Here is a 22,950-nt window from a genome sequence, read left to right on the forward strand (position 1 = left end):
AACATGTACTTTCATTCACTGGAGCAAATTTGGCACAAATACCTGGTATGCCCAATTTGAATACTGGTGGGGTTGGCGGGGGGATGATTTTGTCATTTGGGAGTTGTAGTTGCTGGGGTTTACAGTTAACCTGCAAACAAGAGCATTCTGAACCCCACCAACAATGGAATTGAACCAAAGTTGGCACACAGAACTCCCATGACAAACAGAAAATACTGGAAGGGTTTGGTGGCATTGACCTTGAGTTTGGGAGTTGTAGTTCACCTACATGCAGAGAGCACTGTGGGCTCAAACAATGATGGATCTGGACCAAACTTGGCATGGATACTCCATATGTCCAAATGTGAAAACTGATGGGGTTTGGGGAAAATAGACTTTGACATTTGGGAGTTGTACTTGCTGGGATTTATAGCTGACCTACAATCAAGGAGCGTTCTTAACCCCACCCATGATAGAATTGGGCCAAAGTTCCCACACAGAACCCCCATGACCAACAGTAACTGTGTTTTCTGATGGTCTTTGGCGACCCCTCTGACACACCTTCGCGACCCCCCCAGGGGTCCCGACCCCCAGGTTGAGAAACACTGTTCTAGAACCTTCCACTGTGCTCTGCCTGGAATCATCTTACTGCCTTATGACATATCTTCAAGTCATTTTTGACTATAAGGTGAACTTACCATGGGGCTTTCTGGGGCCATGACTTGCCCAGAGTCAGTTGGTGGATTTCCATGGCCAACTGGAGCATCTGACCAGAGCCTCCAACTGCAGCCCAACACTCAACCTGGATGGATGGCGGGATGACACAGGGTCATTGCGCCTCTTTTCTCCAAGGGCGGAGAAGGCTTCTTGAGGTGGCTGGAAGGGGTGGCTCCGGGGGGCTGTTGAGTGGGTCTCTCTCTCTCTCTCTCTCTCTCTCCCTTCCTGACTCCTGGGTAAAGGTTGCTTCCCCTTCCACGCGTGGGCTTGGGCTCCTACTCCCCTCCAGCATGACCACGTCTCCTGACTACCTGGCCGTCCTCTTCAGAGCCACCGCCAGGGCTCAGGGCCCTTTGCTGGGCTCCAATGAGAGGGAGCTCATCCAACTCCCATGGAGAGTGGTGGACATGGCCAACAAAAAGGTGGGAAATCTTCATGAAGTGCTGATTGGGCCTGATCAGTTGGAGTTGACCCAGGAATGTCAAGAAGTCACCAATATTGCCAAAGACAGCTTGGCCCTGTCTGTGCAGCCGAAGCAGGCACTGAGACAGTTTAATCAGTCTGTGAGCAATGAACTAAATATTGGTGTAGGTACTTCCTTCTGTCTCTGAACTGATGGGCAACTTCATATCAGGCAAGTTCTCCATCCTGAAGCCTCAAAAAAGAATATCTTATTACCTGAATGCTTCTACTCATTTTTTGATCTGTGGAAAGAATTCAAGAAGTGTTGTCCTGGTTCACCTGGAATTGACAAACTTGATGCTAACATGATAGCAGAATATCTGGATCTTGAGAAGAACAATTCAATACAGCGTCATGGAGTATCACAAGTAGAAGATATGGGAAACATCATTTTAACGTTAATTTCAGAACCATACAATCACAGTTTTTCAGATCCAGAAAGGATGAATTTGAAAGTGGAATGTGCAGCAAGATGGAACTCACAGATGATAACACCATTATCCGGGCAAGAGGCTTGCCATGGCAGTCATGGCACCAAGACATTGAGCGGTTCTTCAAAGAAGTGAATATTGCCAAGGGAGGGGCTGCACTTTGTCTCAATGCCCAAGTCAGGAGAAATGAAGAGGCGCTCATCAGGTTTGCAGAGACACAATCATCATATGGGGAACCGGTACATTGAGGTGTACAAAGCAACAGGAGAAGACTTCTTGAAAATTGCTGGAGGGACATCCAATGAAGTTGCTCAGTTCTTGTCTAAAGAGAACCAAGTGATTGTTTGCTTGCGGGGTCTGCCATTCAATGTAACAACGGAGGAACTGTTAACATTCTTTGGTCAACACTGCCCAGTGACAGGTGGAAAAGAAGGAATCCTTTTTATGACCTATCCACAAAATAGGCCAACTGGAGATGCATTTGTGCTGTTAGTGTGTTAGGAATATGCACAGGATGCATTAAAGAAACACAAAGACTTGTTGGGCAAAAGGTACATAGAGCTCTTCAGGTGTACAGCAGCTGAGGTTCAGCAGGTACTAAACAAATACTCCTTGAGAAGGTGCGCAACCCAATTGTGCAGATGTGGATGATTATGGAGGGAATTAATCTCAGGCCTCAATTGTGTATAAGAATATATTATAGAGGAGGCCAATTATTAGTTGTAAATTCAGGTAACTGCCACCAACTTGAGGTATTTGAGGTATCACCGATGAGATCTGGCTCTACAGAGGCAGGTTAGATGAGATGAGACAGTTTTTAACAAAAGATAACAAGTTTATTGTGTACAAAGCGTATGGTTGCAGGCTGTTAAATAACTTATAGAACTTTGAATGTCACTTGGTTTTAATATAGTCCATTCTTTCAAATAACACAGCTCGTGGCCAACTTTTACTGAGGTGAAGCTCTTTAGTGAACAATGTTTCCCACTATAACTAGCCTTCCAATTTGATCTTTCCTTGATCAAATCTGTGATCTCTAGTCCTTCCTTGACTAGGGATCCTAACAGGCTTCCTTTAGTCTTCCTTGATTAAAGAAACTGGCCAGGTTTCTCTCTTCAGTCCTTCTAGACTGAAAAACCTCCAGCTGCTCACACACACCTCTCTCCCAGGCTTTTCTCCACACTCTCACACACTCACTGCCTTTTTCCAAAGACGCCTATAACTTTTCCTGCTTGCTCCGCCCACTTCTCACTCTCCTGAGCTAGCCTGCCTGGTCTCCTTGGCAACGCTCACCCTGGATTCAAACCAGATAACTCTAGTTTTAGCTACTGTTACAGACACAAATATATACTCTAACAGTTAAACACATACATAGTATCAGTGACTTCTGCACACTCCTCTACTCCTCTCATTCCTCTCCCAACTCCCCCAATCCTTCCTGTACTACCTCAGCAGTTTGTGCCTCGACCAATGTCAGGGACTGCATATGACTGCATGGTCTTCCTTATGCTGCCACTATAGAGGACATTTTGGGATTCCTGGGGGAGTTTTCTGGTGATATCAGAACTCATGGGGTTCACATGATGTTAAATCACCAGGTAAGCAAGGGGGAGAGATTGAAATCAAGGGGGAGAGATTGAAAGCAAGGGGCTGGCGAGTCCTAAAAGGCCTACAAGCTTAGCCTTGTTCTTTGAGTGTTTCCAATAAACATTGGTGTTGGCAATACCACCATAATAAAGTGACGAGTGGAGTGCCGCAGGGTTCTGTCCTGGGCCCAGTCCTGTTCAACATCTTTATTAATGACTTAGATGAAGGGTTAGAAGGCATGATCATCAAGTTTGCAGACGACACCAAATTGGGAGGGATAGCCAACACTCCAGAGGACAGGAGCAGAATTCAAAACGATCTTGACAGATTAGAGAGATGGGCCAAAACTAACAAAATGAAGTTCAACAGTGACAAATGCAAGATACTTCACTTTGGCAGGAAAAACAAAATGCAAAGATACAGAATGGGGGATGCCTGGCTCGAGAGCAGTACGTGTGAAAAAGATCTTGGAGTCCTCGTGGACAACAAGTTAAACATGAGCCAGGAATGTGATGTGGTGGCAAAAAAAGCCAATGGGATTTTGGCCTGCATCAATAGGAGCCTAGTGTCTAGGTCCAGGGAAGTATTGCTACCCCTCTATTCTGCTTTGGTTAGACCACACCTGGAATATTGTGTCCAATTCTGGGCACCACAATTCAAGAGAGATATTGACAAGCTGGAATGTGTCCAGAGGAGAGCGACTCAAATGATCAAGGGTCTGGAGAACAAACCCTATGAGGAGTGGCTTAAGAAGCTGGGCATGTTTAGCCTGAAGAAGAGAAGGCTGAGAGGAGATATGATAGCCATGTATAAATATGTGAGGGGAAGTCACAGGGAGGAGGGAGCAAGCTTGTTTTCTGCTTCCTTGGAGACTAGGACGCGGAACAGTGGCTTCAAACTACAAGAGAGGAGATTCCATCTGAACATGAGGAAGAACTTCTTGACTGTGAGAGCCGTTCAGCAGTGGAACTCTCTGCCCCGGAGTGTGGTGGAGGATCCTTCTTTGGAAGCTTTTAAACAGAGGCTGGATGGCCATCTGTCAGGGGTGATTTGAATGCAATATTCCTGCTTCTTGGCAGGGGGTTGGACTGGATGGCCCATGAGGTCTCTTCCAACTCTTTGATTCTATGATTCTATTATTCTGATCTGGATTTTCTTCTATGCCAAGACAGAGGCACAATGGGGGGAAACTTAGGTGGGTGCTTTTGTGAGAGAGATTGAATGGGTGACAGATCAGGACGAGGTGCTCCTCTGTCCTATTGAGATATGATCAAAGTTTGCTAAGTGGCCATTTCCCCTGGTAGTCAAAACCTCCGAGGCTAGAGGGCACAGCCCTTTGTTATCGTCCATGCAATTAGTGTTTTTAGATAAGGGTTCTTTCAGCTGGTAATTCCTTCCATTCCAGGGTAGCTTCCTCATATATTTTTATACATTTTTTCAAAAGGGGAATGGGGCCAAAAGGGTCAGGAAAAGTCAGATACACAGGGAGAAAATATGAAAATATAGAAATCATGATACAGAGAATATACCCACTTATCCCTCCCCCCCTGAGTCCCACAGAAGTTCAAGAGAGCACATAAGGGTAAAGGGAGGTGGTTTCTCAGTAATAAATGTGCTGCCTTCTGCTATATATGAAACCTAGGGCATAGAACCTTGATTAAATGTACACACTATCAAACATGGCCAAGGCTTAACCCTTATTATCCAGTCCGGTGTCCTTGTCCTTAGCAAAACTATAAGTTACTATCTTATATTGGGGGGTGGGGGGGTCATGTTCGACTTCAAGAATATACTTCAGCATGTTGTTTTGGTACGCTGAAACTTCTGATCAAAGGTTCTGAGTAAAATGCTGGTCTTTACACTGCTATTCAGGCAGTTCACATTAAGGCTGGTATCATCTGGCATCTACTGAGACTTTTGCCTTAAGTAAAGAGAATACACATTGCCCAACATCTATGTGCTGTCGCACGCTGGGCCTGTGCATCAGACTGTAGACAGGACATACATTCTGTGTGCCCAACAGGACGCTGGGGCTGCCTCAGATTAAAGGCCCTCGGATTCCCCCAAACAGAGTCTTTAGATTGCTTCAAGGTTCAACAATGTTCTTTATTAAGGAAAACAAACAGGTACTTTCAAGCTTTCTTAACAGTCTATTGGCTCTTGCAATCTTGTTCACTGGGAACAGGCACTATCTTCATAACTGTATACTAACTAATGGGGAAATCCTTAACTTCTAATCTGGGGAGTCTGTACTTGCCTCTGTTGGCGTGGAGCCCCTGCACCCGGTACCAACTGCTTCTGGCTTCCGTGAGAGACCCTTACCAAGCAGAGCTTTGTAGACTTCCAGAGGAAAAGGAGTTCAGGTTTCGGTGATGGCTGGCTGAAGTCCCTCAGCAAAGGAGCTGTAAGGTTGTATGATCCTCGGCCAAGTTGTGGGCTATATAACCCTGGCCAAGCTATGGGCTGTATATCTCCCCGGCCAAGCTGTAGGGCTGTATAACCCTGGCCAAGCTGTAAAGCTTATGTCTCCCGGCCAAGCCATAGAAGACGAAGCTTTCTAAAGAGCTCTTCGTTTTATGTCCTGTGCGAAAGGCTTCTCTGTGTGGACTGAACTCAAAATGGCTCCTATTCCCACTAAAACTCAAAAAGGGGCGGGACCAGGGAACCTAACGATAATTGACAGGTGGCTTGCCCTATGATTGCAAACTATAACAGGAAGCCACCCTACTGCGAATTCCCAAGCCTGGGATTGCAAACAAACATTTAATGCAAAGCAAACAGAATTTGAGCTCCTGGTACAGCTGTACCAGCACAATATACTTTAGCTTAAAATGTATAGTAATCTTGTATCTCTCTTAGAGTCTGAACCTTGTATCTCTCAGAGTCTGAGGCATTATCACTTGTGATGAGACATAGCTCCCCTTGCCTTTTTTCTATCAGTAAGGCTACAGTGTTTTTTCTTGATAGTCATAAATGCAGAAATGGGCCTATGTCCACGGGCATCTTTTGGCAGGTTCTGGGTTTGAGCCTGCCACTTTTGGACTCTCGCTTGCTGAGGTGTTCCAGCGAGCGTCTCTGTAGATCTTAGAAAACTATTTCTAGATTTAAGTCATTGATGTGCTGGCTGATACCCAAACAGAGGTTCCAGCATTGAATGCTTGCCATATATATGTTGTGCTCCGTCCTGAATCCACTTTGTGGGGAGAAGGGCGGAATAGAAATGCTTTAAATAAAATAATAAATAATTAGAAGGTCCATCACAGACAGGACGCAAAGCAGTCCATCACAGTTAATTCCCCAAAGCCTGCCAGGACAGGAATGTCTTCAGATGCAGGTTGAGGGACAACAAGGAGGGAGTCATCTTTACCCAACAAAAGAGGGAGTTCCCAAGCCTTGGAGCTTCCATCTAAATGAGCCAAAGGTGGTAGTGAAATGGACAGAGTATCTCAGAGCTGTAAGCGCTTCATAAAGGGAGACATGGCAAATAAGCCAGGTTCAAGCTATATAGGTCATCACCAGCAACTAACTATCTATCTATCTATCTATCTCTATCTATCTATCTATCTATCTATCTATCTATCTATCTATCTATCTATCTATCTATCTATCTATCTATCTATCTATCTCCTGTCTGTTATCTGTCTATCATCTATCTGTCTGTCTGTCTGTATGTCTGTCTAGCATACAGATAGGAGAGGCAAGTAATAAATGTATTATTATATATTTACATGTACATAACATCACAGCACACATGCACAAGAGGTGGAAATGTCTGGGCTTTGTCTCTAAATATCGGGCTCTTCCCAAGGGCCTAGGATATTAAGGGTATATTATTATTATTATTATTATTATCATTTTATTATTTATTTTAATTTATGTATTATAGCCTCTATGTGGAGCCCCCGGTGGCGCAGTGGGTTAAAGCACTGAGCTGCTGAGCTTGTTGATCGAAAGGTCGCAGGTTCGATTCCAGGGAGCGGCGTGAGCTTCCGCTGTCAGCCCTAGCTTCTGCCAACCTAGCAGTTCGAAAACATGCAAATGTGAGTAGATCAATAGGTACCACTCTGGCGGGAAGGTAAAGGCTCTCCATGCAGTCATGCCGGCCACATGACCTTGGAGGTGTCTACGGACAACGCTGGCTCTTCGGCTTAGAAATGGAGATGAGCACCACACCCCAGAGTCAGACATGACTGGACTTAATGTCAGGAGACTACCTTTACCATTACCTTGCCTCTATCTACGTATCTGTCTTATCTAGTCTCTCTCACCATCTATCATCTTATTTAGTATTTATTTTAACCCACTCATTTATATCCCTGTCCTGTTTACCTATATATGTTTCTGGCCATGTTGTCCAAATACCTGATCACTGTCTCCCAAAGCAGTTACTCTACTCCAAACTCAAGAATGGCTTAAAGCCAATCTTAAAAACTGTGGCATAGAAACTGAGAGAGAACTGGGAAGCCCTGGCCCTTGGGTGCTCTAACTGGAGGGCAGCTGTGACCAACAGTGCTGCAGAATTCGAAGAGGTACGAATGGAGGGTGAAAGGGAGAAATGTGCCAAGAGGAAGAAGGTGCATCAAGCCAACCCTGACCGGGAACACCTTCCACTTGGAAACCAATGTCTTCACTACAGGAGAACATGTGGGTCAATAATAGGGCTCCACAGCCACCTATGTACCCACCAAGGACTGCACTTGGAGGACCATCATCCCTGAGCTATGAGGGATCGCCTAAGTAAGTAGGTTTGTACAGGAATGAAGCACCATGCAAAAATGCAATAATTTTGAGGGAGTTTGTTAAGACTTTTGCTTTTTGCCAATTCTAACTTACATGGTGCTGCAGTAACAGGAAAAAGGGGACAGTTGAAAGCAGGACTTGCTGCCTGGACTTAAGGGTTTGGTGTTTCTTCCTGGCGAAAGCACAATGTGGAAGCAGAGGAGAGATAGCAGAGTAAGCAACAGGATCACACAAGGAAAGAACACAGCAAATAATCTGTCTGCCTATAGAGAGAACATGGACACACAATGGTCTCGTGTCTCACGCATTTCCACACCAGCAGTAGCCTGGACCCCGGCCAGCTTGCCGCGTTGGCTCCACCTGTGTAATGGGAACAGCCAAAACAATTGCCATCAGGCAAACAACTTAGCATATGTTCCTTACTGTCACCTGTGATCTTCAGGGAAACAGACCCATTCTGTTCCGCCTGTACTTGCCTGAGCGCACACGGATGTCAGCTCATAGCAGCTGCTCCCAATGAAGAGACAGGAATGCGCTCTGGTATCAATGAGAAACTTTACTACTGGTTGCATGGACATGTGAAAAGCCGAGATTGCTCGGCACCAGCTGGTCCCTCCTTATATACACCCCCCCCCCCCTCATTTGAAAGTACATTTCCCGCCAAGTCAAAACCCCGCGCAACATTCCCGCCAAGCTACAAGTTGTTGTCTTTCAAGGTCGGCAGCTGCAAAAGTCTTATCAATGTCAATCTTATCAAAGAGGAAGAACTTCCTGACTGTGAGAGCCGTTCAGCAGTGGAACTCTCTGCCCGGAGTGTGATGGAGGCTCCTTCTTTGGAACATTTTAAACAGAGGCTGGATGGCCATCTGTCAGGGGTGATTTGAATGCAATATTCCTGCTTCTTGGCAGGGGGTTGGACTGGATGGTCCGTGAGGTCTCTTCCAACTCTTTGATTCTATGATTCTATGATTCTATGATTCTATGATTCCTACGTCAGGATCCCGGGTTCCAGCGCCAAAACCCAAGGCCTGGAAGCTGGATCCTGATACATGGATGTGCCTATAATCAACTTGCGCTCATTATAGGCAATAAAGTTAAAGGGGAACATTTAGTATGTGTTTCACATGCAGTTACAGCAGCGGCACATTGTTAAAGTTCTTATCTCTCATCTGATTTGTCTCTGAGCACTTTTGCATTGGAAGCCAAAGAGGGAGAGATGTGGGAAAGTTGACTCCCAAACCGTTTGTCCCTGTTCTGTGGCCGCTGGGCCTATAGTTAGTTGACTTTAGATATAGGATGTGTAACCTTTACCCAGCGGGAAGCCAGGGGCCCTAGGAAAAGTTCTCAGAGGCTTCCTTTACAAAAGGAATCTTTAAATGGCTTAAAAGGTACAACAAAGTCTTTTATTAATGAATCAAACAGAAATTGTAAGGCTTTCTTGGTAAAGTATCAGTTCTCTCAAACTTGTCCGCAGGGAACAGGCACTATCTTCAATAACTTTCTTCAAAGGAAAATTCCCCTTTTTAACTTCTCCCAAGGCTAACTAAAATCCAACCCCCACTGGTGTGGGCTCCTCTGCCAGGCCGAACTGCTTCTCGAAACACTGAGAGGACCTACCAGACAGGCAATGGATGTTCTTTAGAGTTGGCTGTCTTCCTGGAAACTCCCAAGGCTGTAGGAAGGAATCCCTGGAGTTCTTAGGAGACCGTTAAAGCTGTGGGAATGCTTCCCTGGCGTTCTTTCCCTGGAGCTCTTAAAGGTTGAAGCCTTTGTACAGGGGAAGTAAACACAGCATTGGTTGACCTTGCTGTGACTGACTGGAAAAGGCTCCCTTCCCTCCAAAAAGCAAAAAAGGGGCGGGACCAGGAATCCTAACTATAATTGGCAGGTGGCTTGCCCTATAAGTGCAAATTATAACAGGAAACCCCCTGCTGCAAAATCCCAAGCATGGGATTGCACACAAACATTTAAACACAGCAAATAAATCTGGAGCTCCTGGAACAGCTGTTCCAGAACAGTCCCAACTGGAGTAGACTGCTTGACACAATTGGCAAACGGTGAAGCAACAAACAGGCAAGCTGCAGTGATGCATAGAGTTGGGAGGCCCAAGGGCATCCAGCCCACCCTCTTCTGCCATGCAGGAATACGCCACAGATTAGCTTTCTAATTCAACCACTCATTTTACCACAAATTCATACACAATCCGGGCTCTCCTGAGATATGGCCACCCGGCCTCTGTGTAAACACCTTCATCTTGGAGAAAGAGGTTCCAAGGCAGTCTCGGGATGAATATCCCACCATCCCATTGTTCTTGCAATCAGGAAATTATTTCTGATATTTCGGTGGGATCTCTTTTCCTGTAGTCCAGTGGTTCTCAACCTGTGGGTCCTCAGGTGTTTTGGCCTACAACTCTCAGAAATCCCAGCCAGTTTACCAGTTGTTAGGATTTCTGGGAGTTTAAGGCCAAAACATCTGGGGACCCACAGGTTGAGAACCACTGCCAGTGTAGTGCAAATCCATTGCTACATATCCTCGTGGAAAACAAACTTCCTCCATCATCAACATGCCACCCTTTCCGCTATCGCACAGACCGACTACAAGCAGAGGCAGAATACCGTTGCTCAGGTAATCCATTGGAACTTGTGCCACAAACACCATCTACCTGTGACAAAGAACTAGTGGGATCACAAGCCTGAAAAAGTTACAGAAAATGAATACATCAAACAACTCTGGGATTTCCGAATTCTGACTGACAAGAGTTTTGGAGCACAATACTCTTGACGTAACAATTGTATTAAAAAACGCAGGACTGCTATCATTGCAAGGGAGCTGGGATGCTTTAACATCGACATAGCAGCACTTCAGGAGACCCGGAGAACAGGAAGGAAGGTCAGCTGAAGGAAGAAAAAGGAGGCTACACCTTCTTCTGGAAGGGACTGCTTGAAGAAGAATGAAGGATGCACAGAGTTGTCTTTGCTATCAGAAATGATCTGGTAAGGCACCTGACCAAAGCACCCATTGGCATTAATTGGCTCTTGACCTTCTGAAATAATTTTGTCAAAAACCAACAGGCAACCATCATAAGCACCCATGCAACAACACTAGATGCTGATGAAAACATCAAGGACATTTTTATTGTCAGCTGGACACCGTCCTATCTGAGATACCTAAGGAGGACAAAAGCATTCTCCTGGGGGATTTTAATGCAAGAGTTGGACGAGACTATGAGCTGTAGCCAGGAATTATAGGAAAAGATGGGGTTGGAAACAGCAACTCGAATGGCATCCTGCTTCTCACCAAATGTGCGGAACACAACCTTGTCATCACCAACATGCTCTTCTGCCAGAAAAACAAGCTCAAGGCATCATGCAAAAGCTGAGGTTCAAAGAAAGACAAGAGAACTCAATAACATCTGGTGGACAAAAGCTGAAGAAATCCAACACCTGGCAGATACCATGCTCAGGAATTTTTCAAAGCCACAAAGGTCATCTGTGGACCAAGAAACCATGGCATACACCTTCTATGCTCATCAGATGGAACCAAACTTCTGAAGGACAAAAAATCAATTGCATTACATTGGAAAGAGCACTATCAAAGCTTGCTGAATCGTAGCTCCAATGTGGCCAAAGGTTCTCTCCACAACAAACCAGGGGTGAGCTTGCAGCACTGCCTAGTTTGGAAGAAGTCAGCAATGCCATCAGCCAACAAAAAAATAATAAAACCAGTGGACCTGATGGGATCCCTGCTGAAATCTTGAAAGAGGGAGGACCTGAGCTGACACAACTCCACCAGCTCATAGAAAAAGTGTGGGTGACCGAGAAAATCTCAGCAGACTTCAAGGATGCAACGATCATCACGATTCCACCAGTGTGACCTCCGAAAAATCCTGCAAATCTCTTGGGAAGACAGGTAGATAAATGTCAGCGTGCTGGAAGAAGCAAAGACTACTAGCATTGAAGCGATGCTCCTCTGCCATCAACTCTGCTGGACTGGTCACGTTGTCCAAATGCTCGATCACCATCTCTCAAAGCACTTACTCTACTTCGAACTCAAGAACGGGAAACAGAATGTTGGTGGACAGGAAATGAGATTTAAAGATGGGCTTAAAGCCAACCTCAAAAACTGTGGCATAGACACCGAGAGAGAACTGGGAAGCTCTGGTTCTTGAGCGCTCTAACTGGAGGTCAGCTGTGACCAGCAGTGGTGCAGAATTTGAAGAGGCACGAATGGAGGTTGAAAGGGAGAAACTTGCCAAGAGGAAAGTGCGTCAAGCCAACCCTGACCGGGACTGCCTTGCGTCTGGAAACTGATGTCCTCACTGCAGGAGAACATGCAGGTCAAGAATAGGGCTTCACAACCACCTATGGACCCACCGCCAAGACACCACATCTGGAAAACCATCATCCTCGAGCTATGAGGGAGTGCCTAAGTTTTGTTGTTGTTCATTTGTTCAGTCATTTCTGACTCTTCGTGACCTCATGGACCAGCCATGCTAGAGCTCCCTGTTGGCTGTCACCACCCCCAGCTCCTTCAAGGTCAATCCACTTCAAGGATCCCATTCATCCATCTTGCCCTTAGTCGGCCCCTCTTCCTTTTTCCTTCCATTTTCCCCAGCATAATTGTCTTCTCTAAGCTTTCCTTTCTTCTCATGATGTGGCCAAAGTACTTCATCTTTGCCTCTACTATCCTTCCCTCCAATGAGCAGTCAGGCTTTATTTCCTGAAGTATGGACTAGTTGGATCTTCTCTCAGTCCAAGGCACTCTCAGAACGTTTCTCCAGCACCACAGTTCAAAACCATCTATCTTCCTTCGCTCAGCCTTCCCTATGGTCCAGCTCTCACATCCGTAGGTAACTATGGGGAATACCATGGCTTTGACTATGCGGATCTTTGTTGCCAGTGTGATGTCTCTACTCTTCACTATTTTATCAAGATCGGACATTGCTCTCCTCCCAAGAAGTAAGCGCCTCCTGATTTCCTGGCTGCTGTCTGCGTCTGCAGTCATCTTTACACCTAGAAATACAAAGTCTGTCACTGCCTCCATGTTTTCTCCATTTCCCAGTTGCCAGTCATTCTTGTTGCCATAAACTTAGATTTTTTAATGTTCAACGGCAACCCAGCTTTTGCACTTTCTTCTTTCACCTTGATTAGAAGGCTCCTCAGCTCCTCCTTGCTTTCGGCCACCAAAGTGGTGTCATAGCCTAAGTAAGTAAGTTAAAAAACCAAGAATGGATCATCGATGTTGCAATCCCAGGTAACAGCAGGATTGAAGAGAAACAACTGGAAAAGTTGATACGATATGAGGATTTAAAGATCGAACTGCAAAGATTTTGGTACAAGCCAGTCAAGGGGGTCCCAGTGGTGATTGGCACACTGGATGCAGTGCCCCACAACCTTGGTCTGCACTTAAACACAATCAACACTGACAAAATTACCATCTGTCCATTGCAAAAGGCCACCCTACTGGGATCTGGATGTATTTGCCGATACATCACACAGTCCTAGACACTTGGGAAATGTCTGAAGCGGGATCCAATACAACAGCCAGCATAGGGATCTTGTTTGCTGCGAACTAATCTTGCTGTGTTTCAAATAATAATAACAATAATAACTTTATTCTTGTATCTCGCCACCATCTCCCCAAAGGGACTCGGGATGGCTCACACAAGGCACAAGGTGCCTGAAACAAGCCATAACATAAAACACAATTATAAAAAACAATTGTATATTTCGAAATTTTTAAAAGGAAAATTTCAGAATTATTAAAAAAAACTAAACGCAAGGGCCTCCTAAAAACAAAACGAGTTTAGAACCATTTTTTTCCCATGGTTAGCCAAGCCTAATAAATATGCAAGGCAATTGGCTTCACTTGTTAGACTGAATAACCTGTTGTCTCTGATCTGTGAGGAAACAGAGAATATGCCAGTGTTTCTCAGTACCCAAAAATAAATGACCTTTCCCATAAAAAGAACTTGTTTATATGTATTATACACTCATGAGGCAAAATAAGGTAGACTTTGGTAAAAATAACATATTTGGTTTACTCATGACCTTTATGTGCACAGCATACACAGGTACACAGCTTATCAGTCAGTTACAGATATGTTTGAGATAGTTTTTGTGCCATCTGGTCAGAACATCTCTCTCACAATAAACAGCAAAGTATTTGCAAGTCTGTGATCTGAGCAGTCCCAAAGTCTAAAGCAGCCTGTGCTCCATACTCATCTCAAAGTGGGTTACATGGTCTCCAGCCTCTCCTACAACTTCTCAGGAAAAAAACATAGAGCAAGGAAAGAAAGCTGCATATCAGAACATACATACAATAAGTATGCAACAGGATTATAAACAAATGACTGGAGGAGGCTTGAAGAAGGTTGTAATTCGCATGTAACAACAAGATAAAACTCAGAATAAAACAGTGCACATCCATCAATAGTGATAGCTAATGTAAACATGGCCAGGCTGTAAACAATAGGGCCAAGGAATGGGTAAAGTCCAGGGGTGTAACCATGGGATAAGGGCATGAGATAAAGTGCAAAGCTGCATAACGAATAACATAGATCAACCAGGGACTAGGCATCCTCAAAAGCTTGTTTGAATAGCCATTTTTTATTATTATTATTATTATTATTATTATTATTATTATTATACCTCACATTAGCATACAATTTATATTATATTATATTATATTGTTGTTGTTCATTCGTTCAGTTGTCTCTGACTCTTCGTGACCTCATGGACCAGGCCACACCAGAGCTCCCTGTCGACCGTCACCACCCCCAGCTCCTTCAAGGTCAGTCCAGTCACTTCAAGGATGCCATCCATTCATCTTGCCCTTGGTCGGCCCCTCTTCCTTTTACCTTCCACTTTCCCCAGCATAATTGTCTTCTCTAGGCTTTGCTGTCTCCTCATGATGTGGCCAAAGTACTTCAACTTTGTCTCTAGTATCCTTCCCTCCAATGAGCAGTCGAGCTTTATTTCCTGGAGGATGAACTGGTTGGATCTTCTCGCAGTCCAAGGCACTCTCAGGACTTTCCTCCAACACCACAGTTCAAAAGCATCTATCTTCCTTCGCTCAGCCTTCCCTAAGGTCCAGCTCTCACATCCGTAGGTTACTACAGGGAATACCATGGCTTTGACTAGGCGGATCTTTGTTGCAAAATACAAAGTTTGTCACTGCCTCCACGTTGTCTCCCTCTATTTTCCAGTTGTCAATCATTCTTGTTGCCATAATCTTGGGTTTTTTTATGTTTAACTGCAACCCAGTTTTTGCGCTTTCTTCTTTCACCTTGAATAGAAGGCTCCTCAGCTCCTCCTCGCTTTTGGCCATCAGAGTGGTGTCATACCCTGCTTTATGTTCCTGAAGAAGACTCAAACCTGCTTAACATAAAAGCATTAGCATACAATTTAAATTATTATAATATTATTATTATCATTTCTTCTTCTTCTTCTTCTTCTTCTTCGACCAATCTAAGGACCAATTTAAGGCAGCTCTGAAGGCCAAAAGGTGCGGCAAGCTGTCCAAAGGAACTTGTTTCTGCAAGACAACGCTTCCGCTCACACTGCTCAAGTGACCATTGCAAAACTGGTGAAGCTAGGCTTTCATCTGGTTGACCACCCACCTTATTCACTGGATCTAGCTCCCTCCAACTATCATCTTTTTCCAAACCTAAAAAGAACACCTCAAGGGTACCAAATTTCACACCATTTCTGATGCCATGGCTGCTACAGATGACTGGTTTGAGGCACAACCAAAATCCTTCTTTTTGCAAGGCTTACAGAACTTGGAATACCGATGTAAGAAGTGTGTTGATATCAGTGGAGAGTATGTGGAATAAATGTAAAGTTTCATCTTCCTTTATTGTTCATTCGTTGAGTCATCTCCGCCTCTTCGTGACCTCATGCACCAGCCCACGCCAGAGCTCCCTGTCGGCCGTCACCACCCCCAGCTCCTTCTTCCTATCTTATTTTTTTCTGGTTAAAGCCAAAGACTTATCAGGAGTCCCTCGTATATGCCTAACTTTTAGAAAAGCATGACCTTTTAGAGCCAAAAACCCGTTTGAGTAGAATCTTCTCAAATGGTATACAACCAAATATAAATATTAGGCTTGGGCGGTTTCGTTTGTTAATTTCGTAATTCGTTATTAATTCGTATTTAAATTAGCTTACGATCCAATATTGAGCCATGCAGGAATAGTGTGAGGAGTAAATTAGATTCGAAACAATTTTTTCAATTTATTTCGTAATTATTTCGTAATTATTTCGTAATTATTCCGTAATTATTATCGCATGTCTGGTGCAAGTTTTATAGTTGTTGTTTGTTTTATCACACCAACAGTCAACAACAGAGGGAGAGGGAAGCTTCAGAAGTTCCCCCTATCCCATTTGGAGGTTTTTTTAGCATATTGCGCAATCGCGTTCCCCCTTAACGAATCGATTAGTAATTATACGAAATTTTGTATATTTCGAAATTTTTAAAAGGAAAATTTCGGAATTATTAAAAATAACGAAACGCAAGGGCCTCCTAAAAACAAAACGAGTTTAGAACCATTTTTTTCCATGGTTACCCAAGCCTAATAAATATGCAAGGCAATTGGCTTCACTTGTTAGACTGAATAACCTGTTGTCTCTGATCTGTGAGGAAACAGAGAATATGCCAGTGCATAAAAATAGTTCTTCAGAAGTGTTTCTCAGTACCCAAAAATAAATGTCCTCTCCCATAAAAAGAACTTGTTTATATGTATTATGCACTCATGAGGCAAAATAAGGTAGACTTTGGTAAAAATAACATATTTGGTTTACTCATGACCTTTATGTGCACAGCATACACAGGTACACAGCTTATCAGTCAGTTACAGATATGTTTGAGATAGTTTTTGTGCCATCTGGTCAGAACATCTCTCTCACAATAAACAGCAAAGTATTTGCAAGTCTGTGATCTGAGCAGTCCCAAAGTCTAAAGCAGCCTGTGCTCCATACTCATCTCAAAGTGGGTTACATGGTCTCCAGCCTCTCCCACAACTTCTCAGGAAAAAAAAACATAGAGCAAGGAAAGAAAGCTGCATACCAGAACATACATACAATAAGTATGCAACAGGATTATAAACAAATGACTGGAGGAGGCTTGAAGAAGGTTGTAATTTCCAACAATAACTGTCAGAAAGAAAGTTGGAAGACACGGCATACCCTTGACATATCCTCCTTTGCCTTCTACCTTTTCCCTTTCTGTTCCTCCTCTTCCTTCTTGTCCTTAATATTGGTTGTATCTTGGAAAATTCTTAATTCTTAATAAGAAAGAATTTCAATGGGCAACTTCCCAGGTTTTGGGGGAGTGAGTGACGGTGAAGGCACTCGATTCGTTTGGAAGCAAATCCAACACAATCAGAATGGAGCGATCATTCATCCTCAGTGCCTTGTACCAGCCACGCACGAATCTCCGAAGCGTTTGTGCTCTTCTGTTTGCCACAATGGAACAAAACATACTAACACAGTTATTTGCCTGGTAATGTTTCCAATGTGATTTACAGTATGTTCCCTGCAGAACAAAGTGCTGAGGTTGTGGTGATTCTCGTCCATGTAGCTATGCAACTCATAATACACCATCCGTTTCCATATTACCTGGGAGCAAGTCCCATTCAAGTGAGTGGGCTTCCTTCCAAGCCCATAGGCTTCTGATTCTGCGGGAAAAGCCCAAGCCCAACTTCATTGCGGAGAAGGAAGGAAGAAGCCAAGGCGAACACATCAAGAGACAGATGCTTCCAGTTGGCAAGAACGTCCAAACTGTTTCTTGGTTTTGTTTCACAGCTGTTTGCAAACAGGTCCCTTTCCGCACCTGGGCATAAAACTTACTGAGACCATAGGATCCTTCATTTCAGGCATGGTAAAGCACTGAGGCTAATCAGGCGGCTTGATGTCTTCACTTGCAGGAGGGATCCCGATGCCGCGACTTGCCGCCTACGGATCCTCCAAAGCCGCCCTGTCCATGTTTTCTGGGGTCATGAGGCAAGAGCTGTCAAGCTGGGGCATTAAAGTGTCTGTCGTTCACCCGTCAGGCTTCAGGACATGTAAGTCGCGGCAGTTTATTTCCTTCTTGAGCTCGTATGTATGTATTAGGCTTGGGCGATCAAGAAAAAAATTGGTTTCGTTTCGTTTCTAGGGGGCGCCAGCGCTTCTAATCTGATTAGATTTCTGAAATTTCCATTTTCAAAATTTTGATATTTACGAAATTTCGTTAATATACGAATCGATTAGTTAATGGCGGAAGCGATTGCGCAATGCGCAACTCGTTTAGTTTCTAGGGGGCGCCAGCGTTTCTAATCTGATTGGATTTCCAAAATTTCCATTTTCAAAATTTTGATATTTACGAAATTTCGTTAATATACGAATCGATTAGTTAATGGCGGAAGCGATTGCGCAATGCGCAACTCTTTCGTTTCTAGGGGGCGCCAGCGCTTCTAATCTGATTGGATTTCCGAAATTTCCATTTTCAAAATTTTGATATTTACGAAATTTCGTTAATATATGAATCGATTCGTTAATGGCGGACGCGATTGCGCGAAAAAAACCTCCAAACGGGACAGGGGGAACTTCTGAAGCTTCCCTCTCCCTCTGTTGTTGAGTGTTGGTGTTATAAAAGTAACAACAACTATATTATATTATATTATATTATATTATATTATATCCATCAAAAACAATCCGACATAAGAATGGTCAGCACTTACAGGAATCCAGTCTTTAAAACGGCTTGTCTTAACCCAGCTAATGCTCTTCCTGGCCAGCAACTTAAAACTATTATTACTATATATTATATTATATATTATATATCATATAATATTATTTATTTATTTATTTATTTATTTATTTACTTTGCTTATACCACTGTATCTCAAGCCCGAAGGTGACTCACAGCGGTTCACAAACAGTAAAAACAGTAGAAACAGCAGTGGTTCCATACAACATATAACAACACATTATCCATAAATTATCAATAAGCAATTACAATGCACAATTATTACAAAAAACAACCGTACCCAATCTTCTCATCATCCAAGCGTAGTCCAGGTTCGTTGTCCATTGTTCCATTCCTATGTTCCATTACCAGATTGCACTAAATTACTCAAACGCCTGCACAAACATCCAGGTCTTCAACTTTCTTCGGAATGCCATGAGAGATGGCACCAGCCTAATGTCTGTAGGAAGGGCGTTCCACAGCCGAGGAGCCACCACTGAGAAGGCCCTATCTCTCGTCCCCGCCGACCGTGCTTGAGAAGCCAGCGGGATCAAGAGCAGGGCCTCCCCAGAAGATCTCAAAGTCCTGGTGGGTTCATAGGCCGAGATGTGGTCGGAAAGGTATCTTGGGCCGGAACCGTTTAGGGCTTTATAGGCCAATGCCAACACCTTGAATTGAGCCCGGTAGCAAATCGGCAGCCAATATATTATATATTATAATATGCTGTAATATAATATAATATACAATAATATATTATAATAATAATATAATAATAATATAATATAATATATAATATAAGATATAGTAATAATAGTTTTAAGCTGCTGGCCAGGAAGAGGATTAGCTGGGTTAAGACAAGCATGAGGAAAGAGGAGGGAAGCAGCAGAGCAAAGGTGGCCGGCAGGAGGGGAGAGAGAGAGGAAATTCATCGGCTTAAGCTGAGGCCAGGGTAAATGCGCAGTGGGGTAAATGCGCAGCTTGCTTGCTACCGGGGAGGGAAGAGAAACTGTAAAATTTGCACCAGACATACGAAAATAATTACAAAAATTGTTTCGATTCTTAATTACTCCTCACACTATTCCTGCATGGCTCGATATTGGATCGTAAGCTAATTTAAACACGAATGCATAACGAGTTTAGAAACTAACGAATGAACCTACCCAAGCCTAATATGTATGTATGTATGTATGTATGTATGTATGTATGTTTGTATTGTGGGCTCCTGGTGCTTAAAGTACCAGCGGCAGCCTCCATGCTAGAGGAAAGGGTGAATCCCACCTCTTAGCTTGAACTTCTAGTCCCAAGCGTTTCAGTTAAGGTGTACTTGAACTTGTGCCCACAAGAGCGCCAACCCATATTTTTTCACTTTATTGTTCTGAGTCGAATTTGGGGTTGAGTTGAGCACATATCATTGCTCTTTTGTGTTCTTAATAATGTAATGCAAGAAACACAATGTATGTACACCAATGGCATCAAAAAGAAAAGTGTCTCTGCTGAAATTTGGGGTTGAGTTGAGCACATATCATTGCTCTTTTGTTTTCTTAATAATGTAATGCAAGAAACACAATGTGTGTACACCGATGACAACAGAGGGGAAACAAACAGGCACATAAAATCACTCTCAACAAGGGATTCCCCCCAGGCACTTCCAAGCCATTGAATGCTAATCAAGGTCATCAGCTGAAACATTCACATCTAGCCCCAGCAGACAAAAGTCCTTTGTCTTACCCTGGTCATTCCACAGATATATAAACTCATTTTTCCTACTTCCAACAGACCTCACTACCTCTGAGGATGCTTGCCATAGATGCAGGCGAAACGTCAGGAGAAAAATTGCCTCCAGAACATGGCCATATAGCCCGGGAAAACAACCCAAAAGTGTCCTTGTCTCAACTGCCGAGGTGGACAATTGAAGGACAAAGGAGTGTGACTTGCCCACGATCCCACAGTGAGACTAAAACAAGCTTTCTAAAGCCCCTTCCACACAGCTGAATAAAATCCCACATTATCTGCTTTGAACTGGAATATAAGGCAGGGTGTACTCATTTCAAAGCAGATATTGTGGGATTTTCGGCCTTGGTATTCTGGGTTATATGGCAGTTGAGACAAGGACACTTTTCTTTTTGATGCCTTCGGTGTACACACATTGTGTTTCTTGCATTACATTATTAAGAACATTGTGTATAAAACTACCTTCAGGCTATGAATATAAGGATCATAAAGGAATTTTGTGCCTAGCTCTGGGTCTCCTCATCAACCCGTAGTCCGAAACACTTCTGGACCCAAGCATTTCAGATAAGGTATACTTGAACTTGTACCTACAAGAGCTCCAACCCATATCTTCTCTCTTTATCATTCTCAGTAGAATCCGGATGTCATCACATCAGAGCATGGATCTATTTTCAATCCAGTTCCTGCCTCCTGCAGAATTCTGGGTCTTGTAGTTTAGGGAGGGGGCCTTTAAACAGCTCAGCTCAGCAACAGCTCCTGCACCTCATTGAACTACAAACCTCAGAATTTTGCCAGAGGCAGAAACCAGATTTAAAATGGATCCAAGCTCTGGTGTGATGAGGTTGTGGGATTGAGTTGAGCAGATATCACAGCTCCTTTGTGTTTTAGTCTCACATGGTTTGTGGATTCTTGTATGGTAGGCGTTGGGCTGGACGGTCCTTGTGGTCTCTTTCTCCAAATTACAGAAAGAGTTGACCACCGACTTTCATGAAAGAAAGCTCCTTCAACGTTGAGGCTCAAACCAAAAGTGGATCACTTTCTCATTGACCTGAGAGCCACAAATAGGGATAAATGGTCTGAAGTAGGCATTGTAAATAGCCTCACATTCCTGGGATTCAAACCACAAGGATGTCCCAAACCTGCTTGGGCTCTTTGGGATCCCAGGTGAAATGTGTCCAAAATACTTCTGCTCCGAAGCATTTCAGATACTAAGGGATAGTTAACACTTGTAGGTACAAGAGTTCCATCCAGTACTTTCTCTTGTGCCAGTCTTGTCAAAGTGACCTTTCCAATTCAGGAGGCCCAGGTAAGGCATTCATGCATTCATACCTGTTGATCATTCTAGGTATCCAGGGCAACCCGGAGATCTGGAAAAAGGAGGAGCAGAGCCTTTTTGAGAGCCTGACTCCTGAGGTGAGGAAGGACTACGGCGATGACTACATCTGTTCGATGAAGACCTTGCTCATGTACATGCCTTCTTTCTCCGCCTCTGATTTCTCACCCATCCTGCATGACATCTTGCACGCATTGCTGGCCATGCGTCCCTACGGTCTGTACACGCCAGGGAAGAACGCCTACAAATACCTCCTCATCTTTTGCTATGCGCCTCTGTGGTTTTATGACTTTTTCATCGGCAAATGCATGAGCTTGCCCAGCATGCCCAGCGCTCTCAGAGTCGCCAAGACTGACACCAAGAACTAGGAGCCAAACCCGGAGCGGAAGCCTTTCTCTAAACTTCAGTGGATAATCTATTAGAAAGCCATTTCTCCGTGACCTTTGTTTGCCAAGTTAATCTGTCAAGTTGTGGCTGGTGGGGTTTCAGGAGGGGTTGTTAATGCTCTGCTGCAAAAACTCATTGGTTGGTGTGGAACAAAGAGGAAGTGTTTCGCTTTACGACAAGTATTTGCTTATATTCGTGCCTTGTGTATTTTAATTTTCTTTCATTTTTTTATATATCTTCTACTATCTTTTTGGGTTTAGTATTTTTTCCCCTGAGCACTTGATGAGCACTTGCTGAAATGCCAATAAATGGCTTCTTTTTCCAATGTCTTCATGGCTCTCATTATATTCTTCTTCCTTTCAGTTGCCCTCATTGATACACACATACTTCCAAATCCTTTGGCTACATACTATTTGAGAACATTCTGTTTACATGCTCCTTTTCATGTGTTGGGATTTGTTGGGAACCTGAGCTGTTGATATCGAGCTACTTTTTGGTGGGGCCTCCCTGAGAGAGAGAGATCCCTGAGGACTGCACCAAAGAGAGTCCTTAATAAACCTTGGTGAGGCCAGAGAAAGCCAATTTCAGCGATAAAAATATTAATATTTAAAATAATAAATCCTCACCAAAGTGGAAGAAGTTTTTCAAGCGACCGAGGTGTTTTATTAGCGATTTAGCTGATATCGGATGCATTGCAGGAATCATTCCACCACAAGCATGCTTGAGCACAGTGATGCAGGCATATTTATACAATTTTTGAAAACCCAGAGTTCAAACTTCCCGCCCCGGCTCCTCTGATGTTCCCCGCTGTGATTGGGCAACAGGGCAGGCAGCTCGGAGGAGCCTCCCATCCCC

General features: G+C 43.9%; 1 protein-coding gene and 1 pseudogene across 1 annotated transcript in view; both read left to right on the forward strand.

The window, feature by feature from the left end:
* The window catches only part of HSD17B2 (hydroxysteroid 17-beta dehydrogenase 2), a 38,438-nt gene extending 16,078 nt beyond the window's left edge, over window positions 1–22,360 (forward strand). Inside the window, 2 exon segments of the mRNA XM_067471046.1 lie at window positions 17,818–17,979; window positions 21,721–22,360. Coding sequence (XP_067327147.1) covers window positions 17,818–17,979; window positions 21,721–22,076 — 518 coding nt within the window. The 3' untranslated portion in view covers window positions 22,077–22,360.
* On the forward strand, window positions 987–8,436 carry LOC132783119 (epithelial splicing regulatory protein 1-like; annotated as a pseudogene).
* Window positions 22,361–22,950: the final 590 nt, after the last annotated feature.

This window comes from Anolis sagrei, chromosome 8, assembly GCF_037176765.1.
Source record: "Anolis sagrei isolate rAnoSag1 chromosome 8, rAnoSag1.mat, whole genome shotgun sequence".
Taxonomy (NCBI): Eukaryota; Metazoa; Chordata; class Lepidosauria; order Squamata; family Dactyloidae; genus Anolis; species Anolis sagrei.